The 16692-nt window shown below is 40.4% G+C and overlaps 1 protein-coding gene across 2 annotated transcripts in view; it reads left to right on the forward strand.

Moving 5' to 3' along the window:
- med27 (mediator complex subunit 27) overlaps window positions 1-16692 on the forward strand; it is a 128638-nt gene that overhangs the window by 111321 nt on the left and 625 nt on the right. Inside the window, exons 6-8 of one of the 2 annotated variants that reach the window (XM_062998487.1) lie at window positions 5332-5373; window positions 14188-14265; window positions 14674-14727. In XM_062998487.1, coding sequence (XP_062854557.1) covers window positions 5332-5373; window positions 14188-14265; window positions 14674-14682 — 129 coding nt within the window. In that variant the 3' untranslated portion in view covers window positions 14683-14727. Of the gene's footprint in view, window positions 1-5331; window positions 5374-14187; window positions 14266-14673; window positions 14728-16692 lie in introns of those variants that run through there. The other variant, XM_062998486.1, reaches the window with a different exon arrangement.

Here is a 16692-nt window from a genome sequence, read left to right on the forward strand (position 1 = left end):
GCCGGCAGAGAACGCAATCGCATTCTGACAGAGAGAGACCCACATCCGGTTCTTTGTCCCACCCCCCACATGAGCAACCGGCCAATCGTTGCTCATATAGCCACTCAGCTTCGAACCGGTAAAGCAAGGCTGGATTCGATACCACGCTTCTCAGAATCCAGCCCTGGTTGCAGCGCGTTTCTTTTTACCGCTGCGCCACCTGAGCGGCCCTAAATATATTTTTTTAATGCAGCTAATATTTTTTATAGTGTTTAACAAAGTTAAAAGCATCCTTTCATCACCCATACAATCAAGACGCAGCTCACCAAGCTAGCAAAAAAAAAAAAGATAGAGGCCAGAGTGCTAGTGGAATATTGTTGGGTAATATAAGGATTCCATTATGACGTAATGGATTAAGTATATTTTAGAGATGCAGTTTGGAACAAAAACTGCTAGACAGCATAAAATGCAACACAGTTTATTATAGTTTATAAATGAAGCATTATACCTTATTTAATGAAAAACAGCAACAACAAAAAAAGTGAATGTAGAATGGTAAAATAACGGTAAACAAACAGTGAGCAGAACTAGTTCAGCATTCAGAATGTAGATTTTAAATAGTAGCCTGTATCTAACTTGGAGCACACTGGAAAATCGTCAACTTTTGCAGACTATCATACCAGTTCCAACCAGTGCCAACATCAAAACAACATTTTGCTCATTTATGACTCTATAAAGTTTCAGTTGGTATACTAAAGAACTAGTAATATTACTGTAGTTATTACAAGATGCTTTGCTTTTTTCTTTACCTTTATATTGGGATGTGATGCAATATACCCACATCATTTTTGTCTTTACACACAGATCCACATGTGCAGTTTAACATGCAGTCAGACTCCATACTGATCTGTTTCAGCTTTTATTGTTTAATAGTTCCGCCCTTTTTCTCTGAATGAGTTTGTACACCTATCTGAAGCATCACACTGAGGGTGGGTGAAGGCGAGTCTTAAATCAGCACGTTGAACTCTTGCTAGCTCTGTTTTCAGTTTAAATCAACTGTTAGCTTTTGGAAATGAACTTAAAATGACTAGTATTGGCTAACCAATAATTATTAATAGCTCTAGTCTTGTTGCATAGATACTTAAGTGCAGTGTGGCTATTTAGCAAAAGAGTATACTGTTATGTCAATTTTGTTTGGCACATTTTTGTTTCTATTTCAACATTCTAACACTAGCTATGCAAAGATTTTCTCCAATCTAATTAAATATATTCAGATTATAGATCATGACTGAGTTGTTTATTTGTACACTCAATTTAAAACCTCCATTTACGTGCACGCTACAAGTAATCCAAAACAAAATGGCACGCATGTGTAGAGTACCACTTACTGTACACATTATCATGACAACAAGCCTCACGTGAGTCCTGTTTAAAGCAGCTGTATGTTACCTAAGTTTTTTTTTTTTTTAATTGCTTTGAATGTATAGCAGAATGTACTCATTCACTTCACATTCATTATATAAGCGTTCTGGCTCTTAGTTTTGTACTATGCTGATTTTAGAAACTTCCATCTGTTTTTAATTTGCTCTGTAGTTGGTGTGAACCCACTGTCCGTCATTCGCTCATATACTTGTCTGAACAGCTCGTAATTGGGTGCTGTACAGCCTTGCATCTTGCTAGTTTTAAAGTTTGCAGCATGAACTTCGTCACTTAGGCAGAAAAGTTTTTCGCTTCCGCCATGACGTACACTTTGCTGATGTTATACTGGTTTACATAGTTATTACTGTTGGCTATTATTTAAAGGATTACCCACCTCGTTCAATCGGATTGATTTTTTTCCGAGTGGCCTTAATCAGACTAGTATATTCCAAATAAGGTGTATACATGGATGTATTCTAATCCAGTTGAGCTGTTAGTTGGATTATTTGCAGATTATTAGGCTGCATGTATTAGGCTACATGTATGATTGTTTTAAACTAAAGAAGGAAGATTGAACAGTATACTAACATCCAAATGTGAATGATAAATTCAACTCCAACTATAGTGGTACCTTGAAACTCAAAAGGCATTGAGGTTTTAAAGGCATTGAGTTTTAAGATTTTTTTCCATAAAGATGTATGGGAAACCTGTTAATGTGTTCCATTGGCCCATGGAACTGCATATATTTTAGTCTAATGTAAAATAATGGGGTTGTTTTTGACACATGCACTGAAAATAACACACATATAATAAAAAAAACACTGAAATACAATTGAAAACAGTTAAAAATCAATATAAAAATACAAGAAAAACCTGCACTTAACTTCTTTATTGTTTCCTTTTGCTTCCTAATCGTGGAGATGCTTGATCCTGGAATATCGTATTCCCTTCAGTAAAGGCGCACAAAACTTAACGTGATTTATTGTACTTTAGTGAGTGAGTATGAATGAGTGAGCACACGTACGTAAATGGTTGAGTAATTAAGTGGGGAATGAGTAAGTAAAGCCTGTCAAAGTTGCCCCATCCCTGCCTTCTAGAACATATTTCTGCCCTGCTCCCATTCTTTACAGACAGACACATAGACAGACATATAGATAGACAGACAGACAGTTAATAGGTTGAGTGATTGGTAGATGCATACATACTTACTCACTTACTATATTGATCCTGAAGGAAACCAGTAAAAAAGATTCAGTAAGGTCTCAGTAGCTTGATACATAAACAATAATGGTACACATTATAAAGATTAAAAAGTACACAAACAAGAGCTGAAAGTACCTGCATGATACATGAATGTGGGATGGTAAATTAACACAGACATCAAGGACCAAGAAATAGAAATGGAGACTTCATATTCGGTATACAAATAATCCACAGTGCAAAGATAAATGTCATAGAGGCTCACATACAATATACAGTGGGGCCAAAAAGTATTTAGTCAGCCACTGATTGTGCAAGTTCTTCTACTTAGAAAGATGAGAGAGGTCTGTAATTTTCATCATAGGTACACTTCAACTATGAGAGACAAAATGAGAAAAAAAAATCCAGGAAATCACATTGTAGGATTTATTTGTAAATTATGGTGGAAAATAAGTATTTGGTCACCCACAAACAAGCAAGTTTTCTGGCTCTCACAGACCTGTAACTTCTTCTTTAAGAAGCTCTTCTGTCCTCCACTCGTTACCTGTATTAATGGCACCTGTTTGACCTCGTTATCTGTATAAAAGACACCTGTCCACAGCCTCAAACAGTCAGACTCCAAACTCAACCATGGCCAAGACCAAAGAGCTGTCGAAGGACACCAGGAAGAAAATTGTAGACCTGCACCAGGCTGGGAAGAGTGAATCTACAATAGGCAAGCAGGTTGGTGTGAATAAATCAACTGTGGGAGCAATTGTAAGAAAATGGAAGACATACAAGACCATTGATAATCTCCGTCGATCTGGGGCCCCACGCAAGATCTCATCCCGTGGGGTCAAAATGATCATGAGAACGGTGAGCAAAAATCCCAGAACTACACGGAGGGACCTGATGAATGACCTGCAGAGAGCTGGGACCAAAGTAACAAAGGCTACCATCAGTAACACACTACACCGAGAGGGACTCAAATCCTGCAGTGCCAGGCGTGTCCCCCTGCTTAAGCCAGTACATGTCCAGGCCCGTCTGAAGTTTGCCAGAGAGCATATGGATGACTCGTCGTGTTTGGAGGAAGAAGAATGCTGAGTTGCACACCATACCTACTGTGAAGCATGGGGGTGGAAACATCATGCTTTGGGGCTGTTTTTCTGCAAAGGGGACAGGACGACTGATCCGTGTTAAGGGAAGAATGAACGGGGCCATGTATCGTGAGATTTTAAGCCAAAACCTCCTTCCATCAGTGAGAGCATTGAAGATGGAACGTGGCTGGGTCTTCCAGTATGGCAACGAAGGAGTGGCTCCATAAAAAGCATTTCAAGGTCCTGGAGTGGCCTAGCCAGTCTCCAGACCTCAACCCCAAAACATCACTGCTCTAGAGGAGATCTGCATGGAGGAATGGGCCAAAATACCAGCTACAGTGTGTGCAAACCTGGTGAAGACTTACAGGAAACGTTTGACCTCTGTCATTGCCAACAAAGGTTATGTTACAAAGTATTGAGTTGAACTTTTGTTATTGACCAAATACTTATTTTCCACCATAATTTACAAATAAATTCTTAAAAAATACTACAATGTGATTTCCTGGATTTTTTTTCTCATTTTGTCTCTCATAGTTGAAGTGCACCTATGATGAAAATTACAGACCTCTCTCATCTTTCTAAGTAGGAGAACCTGCACAATCAGTGGCTGACTAAATACTTTTTGGCCCCACTGTATGTGTACGTGTGTGCATACACATGCCTGTACGTACACATACATGGAATGGCATGGGGTGTCTGGGGTGTTAAATTGTGTATTTTTATAGCATTGGGTGGTTATATCTACCAAACTCATTTGGATTTTTCTGTTTTTAGCCGTTATTGTGCATCCCCAGTAGACTGTCGTTTGTTGTGTTTATATTTCCTTACGGACTAACTCTTATAGTCTGGCCTGCATCTACAGACTGAATATCCAACGTTGCCTCTTTTTGCTGATTTTAGTTCTGTCTGGTTTCTATGGCTGACATCTTTCTCTAGGCCACCTGGTGGTCTTTTTTCTCTCCTGAGTCTGGATCAGATTCTAGACTAGCACTGTTAAGCAGTATTTGAAGCTTTGGTGGTGATGTGTTCCCGAACTTACTTTAACCGTTACAGGTGAGCAGAGATGAAAGAATGAGTTTAAGATGTTTGAGCCTGGGAGAGCGAGGAATCCTGCAGAGCAGGGTCTGTGTACAGAAATCAACCAGCTACGGTTTAAGTTTACTGTAAAACTTACTTTTTGGCACCTTTGAGTACCCCCTTTAGTGGTCTAGGCCCCAGATTTCTTAATTCACACAAAAAGCATTTGAATTTTTAGTAACATTTAACCGAAACTGTCTAATGTGACTTGCAGTGGCAATGCAGTGGTGGTGAGGCTTAAACCGACCTTCTGATAACTAGTTTGGTACCTTAACCACGGAGCTACAAGGACATACGAGTTTATATTTGTTTTCTCCTCTGGCTGTTTCTCACAGAGAAAAACTGTTTACTGTGGCTTTCTGGATATAGAAACTGACTGAACTGAAAACAACAACCACCACCACTAACATTTTAGTTCAGAAACTTCTTGTACTGGTATTAAGGCATTTTCAAGGTCATGTCTGAGGCTTTGTGGCTTCGAAGCAAGCACTTTTTGGACAGACAGCTGACTGCTTACATTTTATATTGTACTTTTAATATGTACAAACATTGACAATGTATTTTCTCTTTCTCTTTGTAGCTGGATATCTGGGGAAAGTCTAGCTACCAAGTCTTTCAGAAGGTGAGTGAACAAGTGCGCTTACATTGTTTACACAGAGCCAAATTGTGCATATTTTAATATGTTTAGGAAGGAAAAAGTTGATTTAGCCAGTGGGATAGTATGCTAATGGCACTACAGTAAGAGTGCAGTCATTCATCACTGCAGTCCTCTGAAGCATATATTAAGTTCTAATCCATCTATAGTCCGCTATGATGGGCACGTGGTAAAGGTGTTGTAATTGTGTGGCGGTTGCTGGGGTTTTATTTAAGGCATTTGCAAAGCAAAAGTAAATTTTTTAAATCTCTCCATCACTTACAGTGTGTGTAAATACAATTAATGAGGTAACTTGATTAGGTGAAGCTGACTACAATGGGTAAAGTGTTTGGCTGTTGTGGATTTGTGTACATTATGACTTACAAACCTGTACGTAGATGTTCTGTGTAAAGAATCTTCACCTTCTGGGGGGGTTGGGTGCAGCCGGTCATCTTGTTAAAGGGGCCAGCTGCATTAGGCCGGTGCTGAACAAGCATTCTGGTGGACCCACTGGAGGGATGCAGGGAAACTGCTGGGGTAAATGAGCAAAATTTATTTTAAGCTGAGCCTGAACTTTTACAGTGTTTTAAAGTGCATTCAATTTGTACACTGTAAATGTACAAAATAAATAATGGTAATATTGCATTTGTGTACATAGTTAAATATATAAATTTATTTCTATTTTCTATTTTAGCATAGCGTTTTTTTTCCCCCATTTTTCCTCCCAATCTAGTTGTATTTAATTACCCTATTGCATTCCTCTCCCCTGTACTAATGTTGACCTCCACTCTGACTGAGGAGAGCCGTGACTGACACACTTGCACGAGGCGAGTTCATATGTGGATCAGCTTTGTGTACAGAGAAACACATCCTGATCTCATTATCCCTCGACCCAAAAGTTTGTTGGACGGCCAGGGCTCATTGAGAAGACATGAAGGCTATGGTGTCTGGTGATGAGGTGAATGTGTCACAACACATGTTGAATGAAACCCGTCTGTGTATGGGGCTGCGCAGCTTCTACAATGAGCTTGCAGGCATCGGTTCTGGACATCAGAGCAATGGAAGAAGGTCGACTGATCAGAAAAGCTTTGCTTTCTTCAGCCGGGCACATAAGCATCGGTCAGCCACAGAAGAGATGGCACTGCCATCTCTTCTGTGGCTGACCGATGCTTATGTGCTCGGCTGGAGAAAGATGCACCTCACAACGTATGGAAGTTGAAGGACCTGCTAGACCTGATGTCCTGCTTGCTGTAATAACTTAAATAAATTTCTTAAAGGTGCATTGGGTAGATTTTAGGCCTTGATGGTTATACGTTTGCCCAGGTAGCGCAGTTGTAAATTATGCTAGCCCACTACCGCTGGGATCCAGGGTTCATAACCCCAGAAGTTCTCCCGGCCAGTCGGATGTCTACATACAGACATGATTGACTATTTAGGATGGGATGGTCGAAGTGGGATGACCGTGATGGATTGGCGTCCTGTCCAGGTTGTTATTGCTTTGCGTCCGGTGATTCCTAGGAAACCGTTCCAGGATAAAGCGGTGATAAAACATGAAAAATGAAATTAAAAAAAAGTTGATTTGTGAAGTGTGTGTAGTTTCACAGCCAGTAGTTAAAAGCAAAGATGCCGGACTATTCCTTTAATGATTTATGTGTGGAATCTTACAGCAGATCCTAATTAATTGTGCGGCGCTTATCCTTATGGCGGTCACGTTTCTCTCTCCCTTACCGACGCTCTGCCGTGCTTTTATCCCTCAGCCGTCGTTTGGTTTTTGATTTTGTTTTATTCCGAACCACCTTCCCTGCGTCCCTCTCGGTGCACCCGCCCCCTGAAATCTGGGTTTGAGTCGGCTGCTTTCTTCCTTTTATGTTCCTTCCTTTCTGAATCTCATTAGAGTGGAATTAAAGGCGGGCAGCCTGTGGGCAGATGGAGCTGCTGTGCCTGGTGCAGTGCTTACACCTTGTTTAAAAGATTGAGACAATGACTGAAGCTTACAGTGGGGATACGAGAGAGAGAATGAGAGAGAAGGGATGAAGAGAGACGATCTCAGCATCAGTACAGATTTGTCGTTCACATCTGGATTGTCCTGTTTGTTTCTTTAATTCTTACTGTGCGTGCGTGCTAACTCAAACATAGCCTTCTAAATTAGATTTTAATAATTACTCTGCTGAATGTTTTTGGGTGGCACTCCTTAGTACTGCCTACCACATTTCCAGTTTTATTGCAGTTCCCCACTCTAAGAAGAGGAAAAAATGTGCAAATAATGCCACAAATTCTAAACCACTTTTATTTTTGGATGCAACAATCATGAAAAAGGCTGCCGGATTAAGGTGGATTGGCTGTTTGCTCCATTTCAGTTATATTTCAGACAAAACAAAGCAATCCCTAAATGTTTACATTAAATGTTTACAGCTTAAAACATTGTTGAGGGCCGCTCAGGTGGCGTAGCGGTAAAAACACGCTGGAACCTCGAATACATCGTCTCTCTTTCTCATGACTGGTGCAATTACGACCTCTGCTGGCTGATTGATGGCTCCTGCACAGAGATGAGAAGAGAGTGCTGTCAGGGTGTGTCTCTCCATACACAACGCTGAGCTGCACTGCACTAGTCAAAGTGTAGGTGATAAGATGCGTACGGCATGCTGCCCACGTGTCGGAGGGGGCGTGGGTTAGCTTCGTTCTCCTCAGTCAGAGCAGGAATCGGCATTGGTGGAGAGGAAGCATGACACAATCGGGCAATTGGACGTACTAAAAGGGAGAAAAAGGGGAGAAAATGCATAAACAAAAAATGCATAAACAAAAAAATAAATATTAAAAAAAATATATATATATATATATATTAGGGCTGTCACACGATTAAAAATTTTAATCAAGATTAATCGCGATTAAAGAACAAAATTAATCTCGATTAATCTCGATTAAAAATTTTAGTCGTGTGACAGCCCTAATATATATGTATTCATCTCAATTAATCGCAAACTAATAATTAAGCAAAATTTTAACAGTTATGCACATTGTTATTGCAAGAACGTGTTTACCAATAAAACATTCATAAAATATGATAAAATGATTAAATCTAAATTCATTGTAGAAAGCACATTATCTGACAAAAGTGAGGATCTTTTCCTGTTCATGACCCTGACACTGAAAACAGGTGCACCAATCATAATGTTTTGATCTAATATAAGGTATCAATAAAGCATCAAAACACAGATATGATTATTTCATAGATCTATTAAGAAAACCCTTTAATACTGTTTGTGCAGAAAGAATACTGGGAAATATTGTTCTAAATTACCATTTAAACATCTATAAATACCTGAAACAGTCAAGTTAGCAAACATTATCTATAAGTAATTGACTGTAGCTATAAAAAAGTGTTAATTAAAACAGTCCATGTAAACGCTTAGTCCATATAAATATCAGATACGAATGTGTTTTTAGAAAACTACAAACATCACAAATATAAATCATGTTTATAACCATGTGATAGAATAACCTGAATAAACTGTAGAGATGAAACATCACACAGAGTTTCACTTCTTACCGGAGGGGGAGGAGGCGGAGCTACACGGTTTTGATGGACAGGTGTAGCAGCCAATGGAGATACTCGTTACAAAGCTTGCGTGATTTCATTCATCTTTTCATCAACACGTAAAAAAAGTGAAAACCGCTAAAAGTAGTTTATCATCGGACAGTTCATGCGCTTTACATCCTAATTCATCTGAAATACAGTTAATTACCACAGAGACACACATGTATGTGGCACAAACAGCCAAATAAAAATAGTTAGATTAAAAATTTTAATCTTGATTTTTTTTTTTTTTTTTCGCGATTAAAGTTTTAACGCGTTAATTAACGCGATTAACGACAGCCCTAATATATATATATATATGTTGTTGAGAATCACAGACATCAAATTCTAAATGTCTTTATATTTACAACATACATCTGTTTAGCCAAAATATTAAAATGACCAAATTATTTTAAATAAAGGCTCAAGATAATTAACAAATCACAGATTCTTCTTTTTACTGCATTTTACCAGCCAGAAGGTCCTGGGTTTGATCCGCAGGTGGAGCGGTCCGGGTCCTTTCTGTGTGGAGTTTGCATGTTCTCTCCGTGTCTGCGTGGGTTTCCTCCAGGAGCTCTGGTTTCCTCCTACAGTCCAAAGACACGCAAGTGAGGTTAATTGGAGATACAAAATTGTCCATGACTGTGTTTGACATTAAACGTGTGAACTGATAAATCTTGTATAACCAGTAACTACCTGTCCCGTCAAGAATGTAACCAAAGTGTGAAAAACTTGATGTTAAAGGGCGCTCAGGTGCAGCAGTAAAACACGCTAGCACAAACTCAGCTCTGCAGTCCGGCTGGGCTGGGCGCTACATGAACAACGATCGGTGTCTTACAGGCCGCAGTATCACGTATGAAGAGTCACTCACCACCATTCACAGTCAATCCAGCCTGTGCAGGCTCCTCAGTCATCCAGAAGAGGCCAGAATTGCTGCAACCCCCCAACAGACTTACAGCTAAATCTTTGTCCATGCAGACACCTATCATGTCAATAACACAACTGAAACACATAAGAACACTGCACTATCTAGATGATCGTGGACTGTTACATTTTAACTTTGATAGTGTATTGGATCAAATTCTTTTTTTTGATTTGTGCTTTTCAGCATGAGATGGGGCCCCCACCTTACATGATGTCATGTAACTAAATTTGTATCTGAGATTGTTGTTCAGAACGACTAGACTGTCTGGTTTCAGTGAATGAATGATGATGGTGTAGAGTGACTGTAGGAGGTCTGCAGGAATAAAAGTATTCATTTGTAGCCCCGATGACAATTACATTAGTGATGGGAGATGAGCGTTTGAAGAAAGTAATGAGGGGTCGTTGAGCTTTTGGGAAATGAAACCTTAACATAATTTCAGTGTAGAAGGAATGGATTGGAAATGGGTTTAATGTTTGATCAAATAACCCATGTGCCCTTGCTCTTTCAGGGCTGTCTTATGCATTGTGAAATGTTTGACTATATAAATCATTTGGTATAGTTATTAAGTAGTGGACACAGTCCCAGAGGGCTCAATAATTGATGTAATTATTTTGTTCAGTACACACAACATTACAGGAAGCGTGTTATTTCATATGCTCGTCATTGGGCCTAAAAGGCTTTTGGTTTTCAGCCCCTGACACTCACTGCAAATAGAATATATATATATCCACAGATCAGCCATAATGTTAAAACTACCTCCTTGTTTCTACACTCACTGTCCATTTTCATATAGAAGCACTTTGTAGTTCTACAATTACTGACTGTAGTCCATCTATTTCTCTACATACCTTTTAAGCCTACTTTCACCCTGTTCTTCAATGGTCAGGACCCCCACAGGACCACCACAGAGCAGGTATTATTTAGGTGGTGTATCATTCTCAGCACTGCAGTGACACTGACATGGTGGTGGTGTGTTAGTGTGTGTTGTGCTGGTATTAGTGGATCAGACACAGCAGCGCTGCTGGAGTTTTTAAATACCTTGTCTATTCACTGTTCACTTCATTAGACACTCCTACCTAGTTGGTCCACCTTGTAGATGTAAAGTCAGAGACGATCGCTCATCCATTGCTGCTGTTTGAGTTGGTCATCTTCTAGATCTTCATCAGTGGTCACAGGTCGCTGCCCACGCGGCGCTGTTGGCTGGATATTTTTGGTTGGTGGACTATTCTCAGTCCAGCAGTGACAGTGAGGTGTTTAAAAACTTCATCAGCACTGCTGTTTCTTATCCACTCATACCAGCACAACACACACTAACACACCACCACCATGTCAGTGTCACTGCAGTGCTGAGAATGATCCATCACCCAAATAATACCTACTCTGTGGTGGTCCTGTGGGGGTCCTGACCATTGAAGAACAACATGAAAGGGGGCTAACAAAGCATGCAGAGAAACAGATGGACTACAGTCAGTAATTGTAGAACTACAAAGTGCTTCTATATGGTAAGTGGAGCTGATAAAATGGACAGTGAGTGTAGAAACAAGGAGGTGGTATATAACCAATATATTGTTTATATTTATACCTATAACGGTATCTTTATTTCTATATTTACATCTATATACAGTGTATCACAAAAGTGAGTACACCCCTCACATTTCTGCAGATATTTAAGTATATCTTTTCATGGGACAACACTGACAAAATGACACTTTGACACAATGAAAAGTAGTCTGTGTGCAGCTTATATAACAGTGTAAATTTATTCTTCCCTCAAAATAACTCGATATACAGCCATTAATGTCTAAACCACCGGCAACAAAAGTGAGTACACCCCTTAGTGAAAGTTCCTGAAGTGTCAATATTTTGTGTGGCCACCATTATTTCCCAGAACTGCCTTAACACTCCTGGGCATGGAGTTTACCAGAGCTTCACAGGTTGCCACTGGAATGCTTTTCCACTCCTCCATGACGACATCACGGAGCTGGCGGATATTCGAGACTTTGCGCTCCTCCACCTTCCGCTTGAGGATGCCCTAAAGATGTTCTATTGGGTTTAGGTCTGGAGACATGCTTGGCCAGTCCATCACCTTTACCCTCAGCCTCTTCAATAAAGCAGTGGTCGTCTTAGAGGTGTGTTTGGGGTCATTATCATGCTGGAACACTGCCCTGCGACCCAGTTTCCGGAGGGAGGGGATCATGCTCTGCTTCAGTATTTCACAGTACATATTGGAGTTCATGTGTCCCTCAATGAAATGTAACTCCCCAACACCTGCTGCACTCATGCAGCCCCAGACCATGGCATTCCCACCACCATGCTTGACTGTAGGCATGACACACTTATCTTTGTACTCCTCACCTGATTGCCGCCACACATGCTTGAGACCATCTGAACCAAACAAATTAATCTTGGTCTCATCAGACCATAGGACATGGTTCCAGTAATCCATGTCCTTTGTTGACATGTCTTCAGCAAACTGTTTGCGGGCTTTCTTGTGTAGAGACTTCAGAAGAGGCTTCCTTCTGGGGTGACAGCCATGCAGACCAATTTGATGTAGTGTGCGGCGTATGGTCTGAGCACTGACAGGCTGACCCCACACCTTTTCAATCTCTGCAGCAATGCTGACAGCACTCCTGCGCCTATCTTTCAAAGACAGCAGTTGGATGTGACGCTGAGCACGTGCACTCAGCTTCTTTGGACGACCAACGCGAGGTCTGTTCTGAGTGGACCCTGCTCTTTTAAAACGCTGGATGATCTTGGCCACTGTGCTGCAGCTCAGTTTCAGGGTGTTGGCCATCTTCTTGTAGCCTTGGCCATCTTCATGTAGCGCAACAATTCGTCTTTTAAGATCCTCAGAGAGTTCTTTGCCATGAGGTGCCATGTTGGAACTTTCAGTGACCAGTATGAGAGAGTGTGAGAGCTGTACTACTAAATTGAACACACCTGCTCCCTATGCACACCTGAGACCTAGTAACACTAACAAATCACATGACATTTTGGAGGGAAAATGACAAGCAGTGCTCAATTTGGACATTTAGGGGTGTAGTCTCTTAGGGGTGTACTCACTTTTGTTGCCGGTGGTTTAGACATTAATGGCTGTATATTGAGTTATTTTGAGGGAAGAATAAATTTACACTGTTATATAAGCTGCACACAGACTACTTTTCATTGTGTCAAAGTGTCATTTTGTCAGTGTTGTCCCATGAAAAGATATACTTAAATATCTGCAGAAATGTGAGGGGTGTACTCACTTTTGTGATACACTGTATCTGTATATATTGTTTATAAGAATAGATACACTACTGCTCCTATTATTATTTTTGCACCAGATGCACAATTTACACATCCTTTTTTTGCATACCGTATATTGTATATATGTATATACTGTACATTGTACATTCGCTACACTTTACTTACTTTATTTGTATTTGTATTTGTATTAGTTTCTTTTTTTTTTTTTGCTAGTTTTAATACTGGAGGCCAATGATTTCCCTCGGGATAAATAAAGTATGTGTATGTCTATCTATCTAGGAAGGTCAGTTTTGGGTTTTTTTGCCAATTAGCAGCCACTTTTATTCAAAGTGACCTATAGTTGCAACAATGCAAGCAATGAAGGGTCTTGCTCATGGACCCAATCAGGGTAATTTGATGATGGTGGGGCTTGAACCACGGACCTTCTGATCACTATTCCAGTACCTTAACCACTAAATCAAACTAATAAGAGCTTAAATGGCAGCTAGAACTCTCTTTCAAAAGTTGACTCCATTTATCTAGCTGCTGTGTTGTTGCACTGCATATAAACAATCTGTAATTAATGTAAGGTATTAAACACAAGTTTCCAGACATTTAAAGCATATGGAGTATTAGTAAAAACAAATAAAATCTGACAAAATTGTTTCGTCCTTCATGAATTGGACAACGTGCAGGTTACAACAGCATAACTGTGCTGTACCGAGAGCGTGTGCTAGTCTAGCCTGCCTGCAGTCTAGACCTTCTTCCAATGAAAATGTGGTGTATTGTAAAGATATGACAGAAAAAATTCTGCTGTTTTAAAACTGGAGCAATATCTTTAGTCCCAAATGATTATAGCGATGTTACTATTGGGTCATGTTAACCCTGATGATGCTTCTGTACCAACTTGTTTGGAATGTGTTGCTGGCATCAAATTAGGAATAAGCATATATCTAAAATAAATACATATAAAGCATCAAATTTTGTGGTATTTTAAAATACATTAAAATAATGCGTTGATTAGCGTTTGACATATTGTCCTAACTTTTTCTTGCTTTCTGCTTGCTGTGCCCAGGTGACTGACCATGCCACCACTGCTCTGCTACACTACCAGCTGCCCCAGATGCCTGATGTGGTGGTACGTTCATTCATGGTGAGTTCTTCCTGTTGTTTCTTTAATTATGTTACTTTAATTATCTTCTCTGTATGTTGGGCATTCCACCTCACTGCCCCTGTCCTGCTGTGGCAGTTAGTGACCTTAATACATCTGTTCTCATGTTCTATCTCTTTGTTTGGCATTGTTATATAAAATCAGGCAGAAATGAGCTTTATTTAGAAGTGACTAAATTATGTTTAGACTCAGCAGAACATGTGAGTTGTAGATTGCTTGTTAATTAACTGCGTGTGTCAGTTATAAAAAAGCTCTGACAATTAGCAGTTATCTGAGACATTCTGAGATATCTTAGACAATTACATTGTCTGAGACCAAAAGTTGCTTCTTATATAACATGTGCTTTGGTCACAAAAACTATAAAAAATAAAAGTGATTAAATGTGTTAAGGTGAAGTGATGGCTGAAGCCCTGCAATGGATTGGCGCCCAGGTGAGGGCATTCTTGTCTTGTTCCCAGTGTTTCCCAGTAAAACAAGACCCGCCACGATAAAGTGATTGAGGAAAATGACATTAAAGAAACATCCCCTAAAGAGCCAAATGTTTGTCTTTGCAAAGTCTATTTAAACATCTTCCATAAAGCTTTTAGGATACATGTAAGCAAAGGTTTAAATCTGTTCTTAGGCTAAGGCTGGTTTTAGTCCATGTCATTTATATACATATACAGTATATAGTACCTGTTTCTGGGCGGCACGGTGGCTTAGTGGGTAGCACTGTCGCCTCACAACAACAAGGTCCTGGGTTCAATCCCCAGGTGGGGCGGTCCGGGTCCTTTCTGTGCGGAGTTTGCATGTTCTCCCCGTGTCCGCGTGGGTTTCCTCCGGGTACTCCGGTTTCCTCCCACAGTCCAAAAAAACATGCCACCAGGTTAATTGGAAACACTGAATTGTCCAATAGATACCTAGCCGCTAGATGCACTAGTGCATTGTAGTGCCGGTCCCAAGCCCGGATAAATTAGGGAGGGTTGTGTCAGGAAGGGCATCCGGCGTAAAAATTGTGCCAAATCAATGAGCGATCATGAGGATGACTCGCTGTGGCGACCCCTGAAAAAGGGAAAAAGCCGAAAGAAGAAGAAGATATAGTACCTGTTTCCATGTTTAGATTAATGTTACAATCTTTGAGTAGAGATTTATACCAGATACATGCACAATACGTGCTAGCTTGATAGAAAAAGTTTGTGATTTTTTTATTGAGCTTTGAGGTCAAGTTTAAGTCCAGTTGGGGGTCCTGAGCCAGTCAGTGAGACACGTCTGCTCCTGATCAATTGCAGGGTGTCTGTGAGATCATGCATGCTGTGCAGAACCCTGATCCCATACCAGGCTCTTGCTGTTCATGCCAATGCAATTACACCAGTCAGTACAGTGTGAATGTGTTACCTCTACTATTTAAATGTTTATTTAGAACCAGGTTCTGGTTTTGTGTTTTGTTTGGAGATTCTGGGTGTGTATAGAGTCTATACACCGACTAGGCATAACATTATGACCACTGACAGGTGAAGTGAATAACTCTGATTATCTCGTCATCACAGCACCTGTTAGTGGGGATATATTAGGCAGCTAGTGAACATTTTATCCTCAAAGTTGATGTGTTAGAAGCAGGAAAAATGGCCAAGCGTAAGGATTTGAGCGAGTCTGACAAGGGCCAAATTGTGATGACTAGACAACTGGGTCAGAGTATCTCCAAAACTGCAGCTCTTGTGGGGTGTTCCCGGTCTACAGTGGTCAGTATCTATCAAAAGTGGTCCAAGGAAGGAACAGTGGTAAACCGGCAACAGGGTCATGGGCGGCCAGGGCTCATTGATGCACGTGGGGGAGGGAAGGCTGGCCCGTGTGGTTCGATTCAACAGACGAGCTACTGTAGCTCAAATTGCTGAAAAAGTTAATGCTGGTACTGATAGAAAGGTGTCAGAATACACAGTGCATCACAGTTGCAGGGCTGTTTTGGCAGCAAAAGGGGGACCAACACAATATTAGGAAGGTGGTCATAATGATATACCTTTTGGTGTAAATCTGCATTTATAGATGCAGCAACAAACTGTGCTTACCTCAGTGCACATGTGGCAGTTTTGTTTACAGACGCATTCAGAGATTGTAACCCAAACAGGAATACTTTGTGCTGATATTATTAAAATATATATTTAAAATGGCCATGGTTTTTTTTGTTTTTTTCTATTTTTTTTTTTTTGCTCTTGATTTAGCTTAGCCAATTAGTCTTCCACTGCTGGAGATCCCGAATGCATTTGAGGAGGGTATATTTTCTCGTCACGCCCCTTCCAACATGTGCGCACTCTTCTTTTTCACCTGTGCTTTGGTGGATTCGCACATGAGGCTCATCCACTTCTGCACAGGTGCATCGGTCTGCTAACCAGGGTCCTTGCACAGTGTTTGAAGACCACACCCACTAATTCCGGC

Source organism: Trichomycterus rosablanca, chromosome 7 (genome assembly GCF_030014385.1).
Source record: "Trichomycterus rosablanca isolate fTriRos1 chromosome 7, fTriRos1.hap1, whole genome shotgun sequence".
Classification (NCBI taxonomy): Eukaryota; Metazoa; Chordata; class Actinopteri; order Siluriformes; family Trichomycteridae; genus Trichomycterus; species Trichomycterus rosablanca.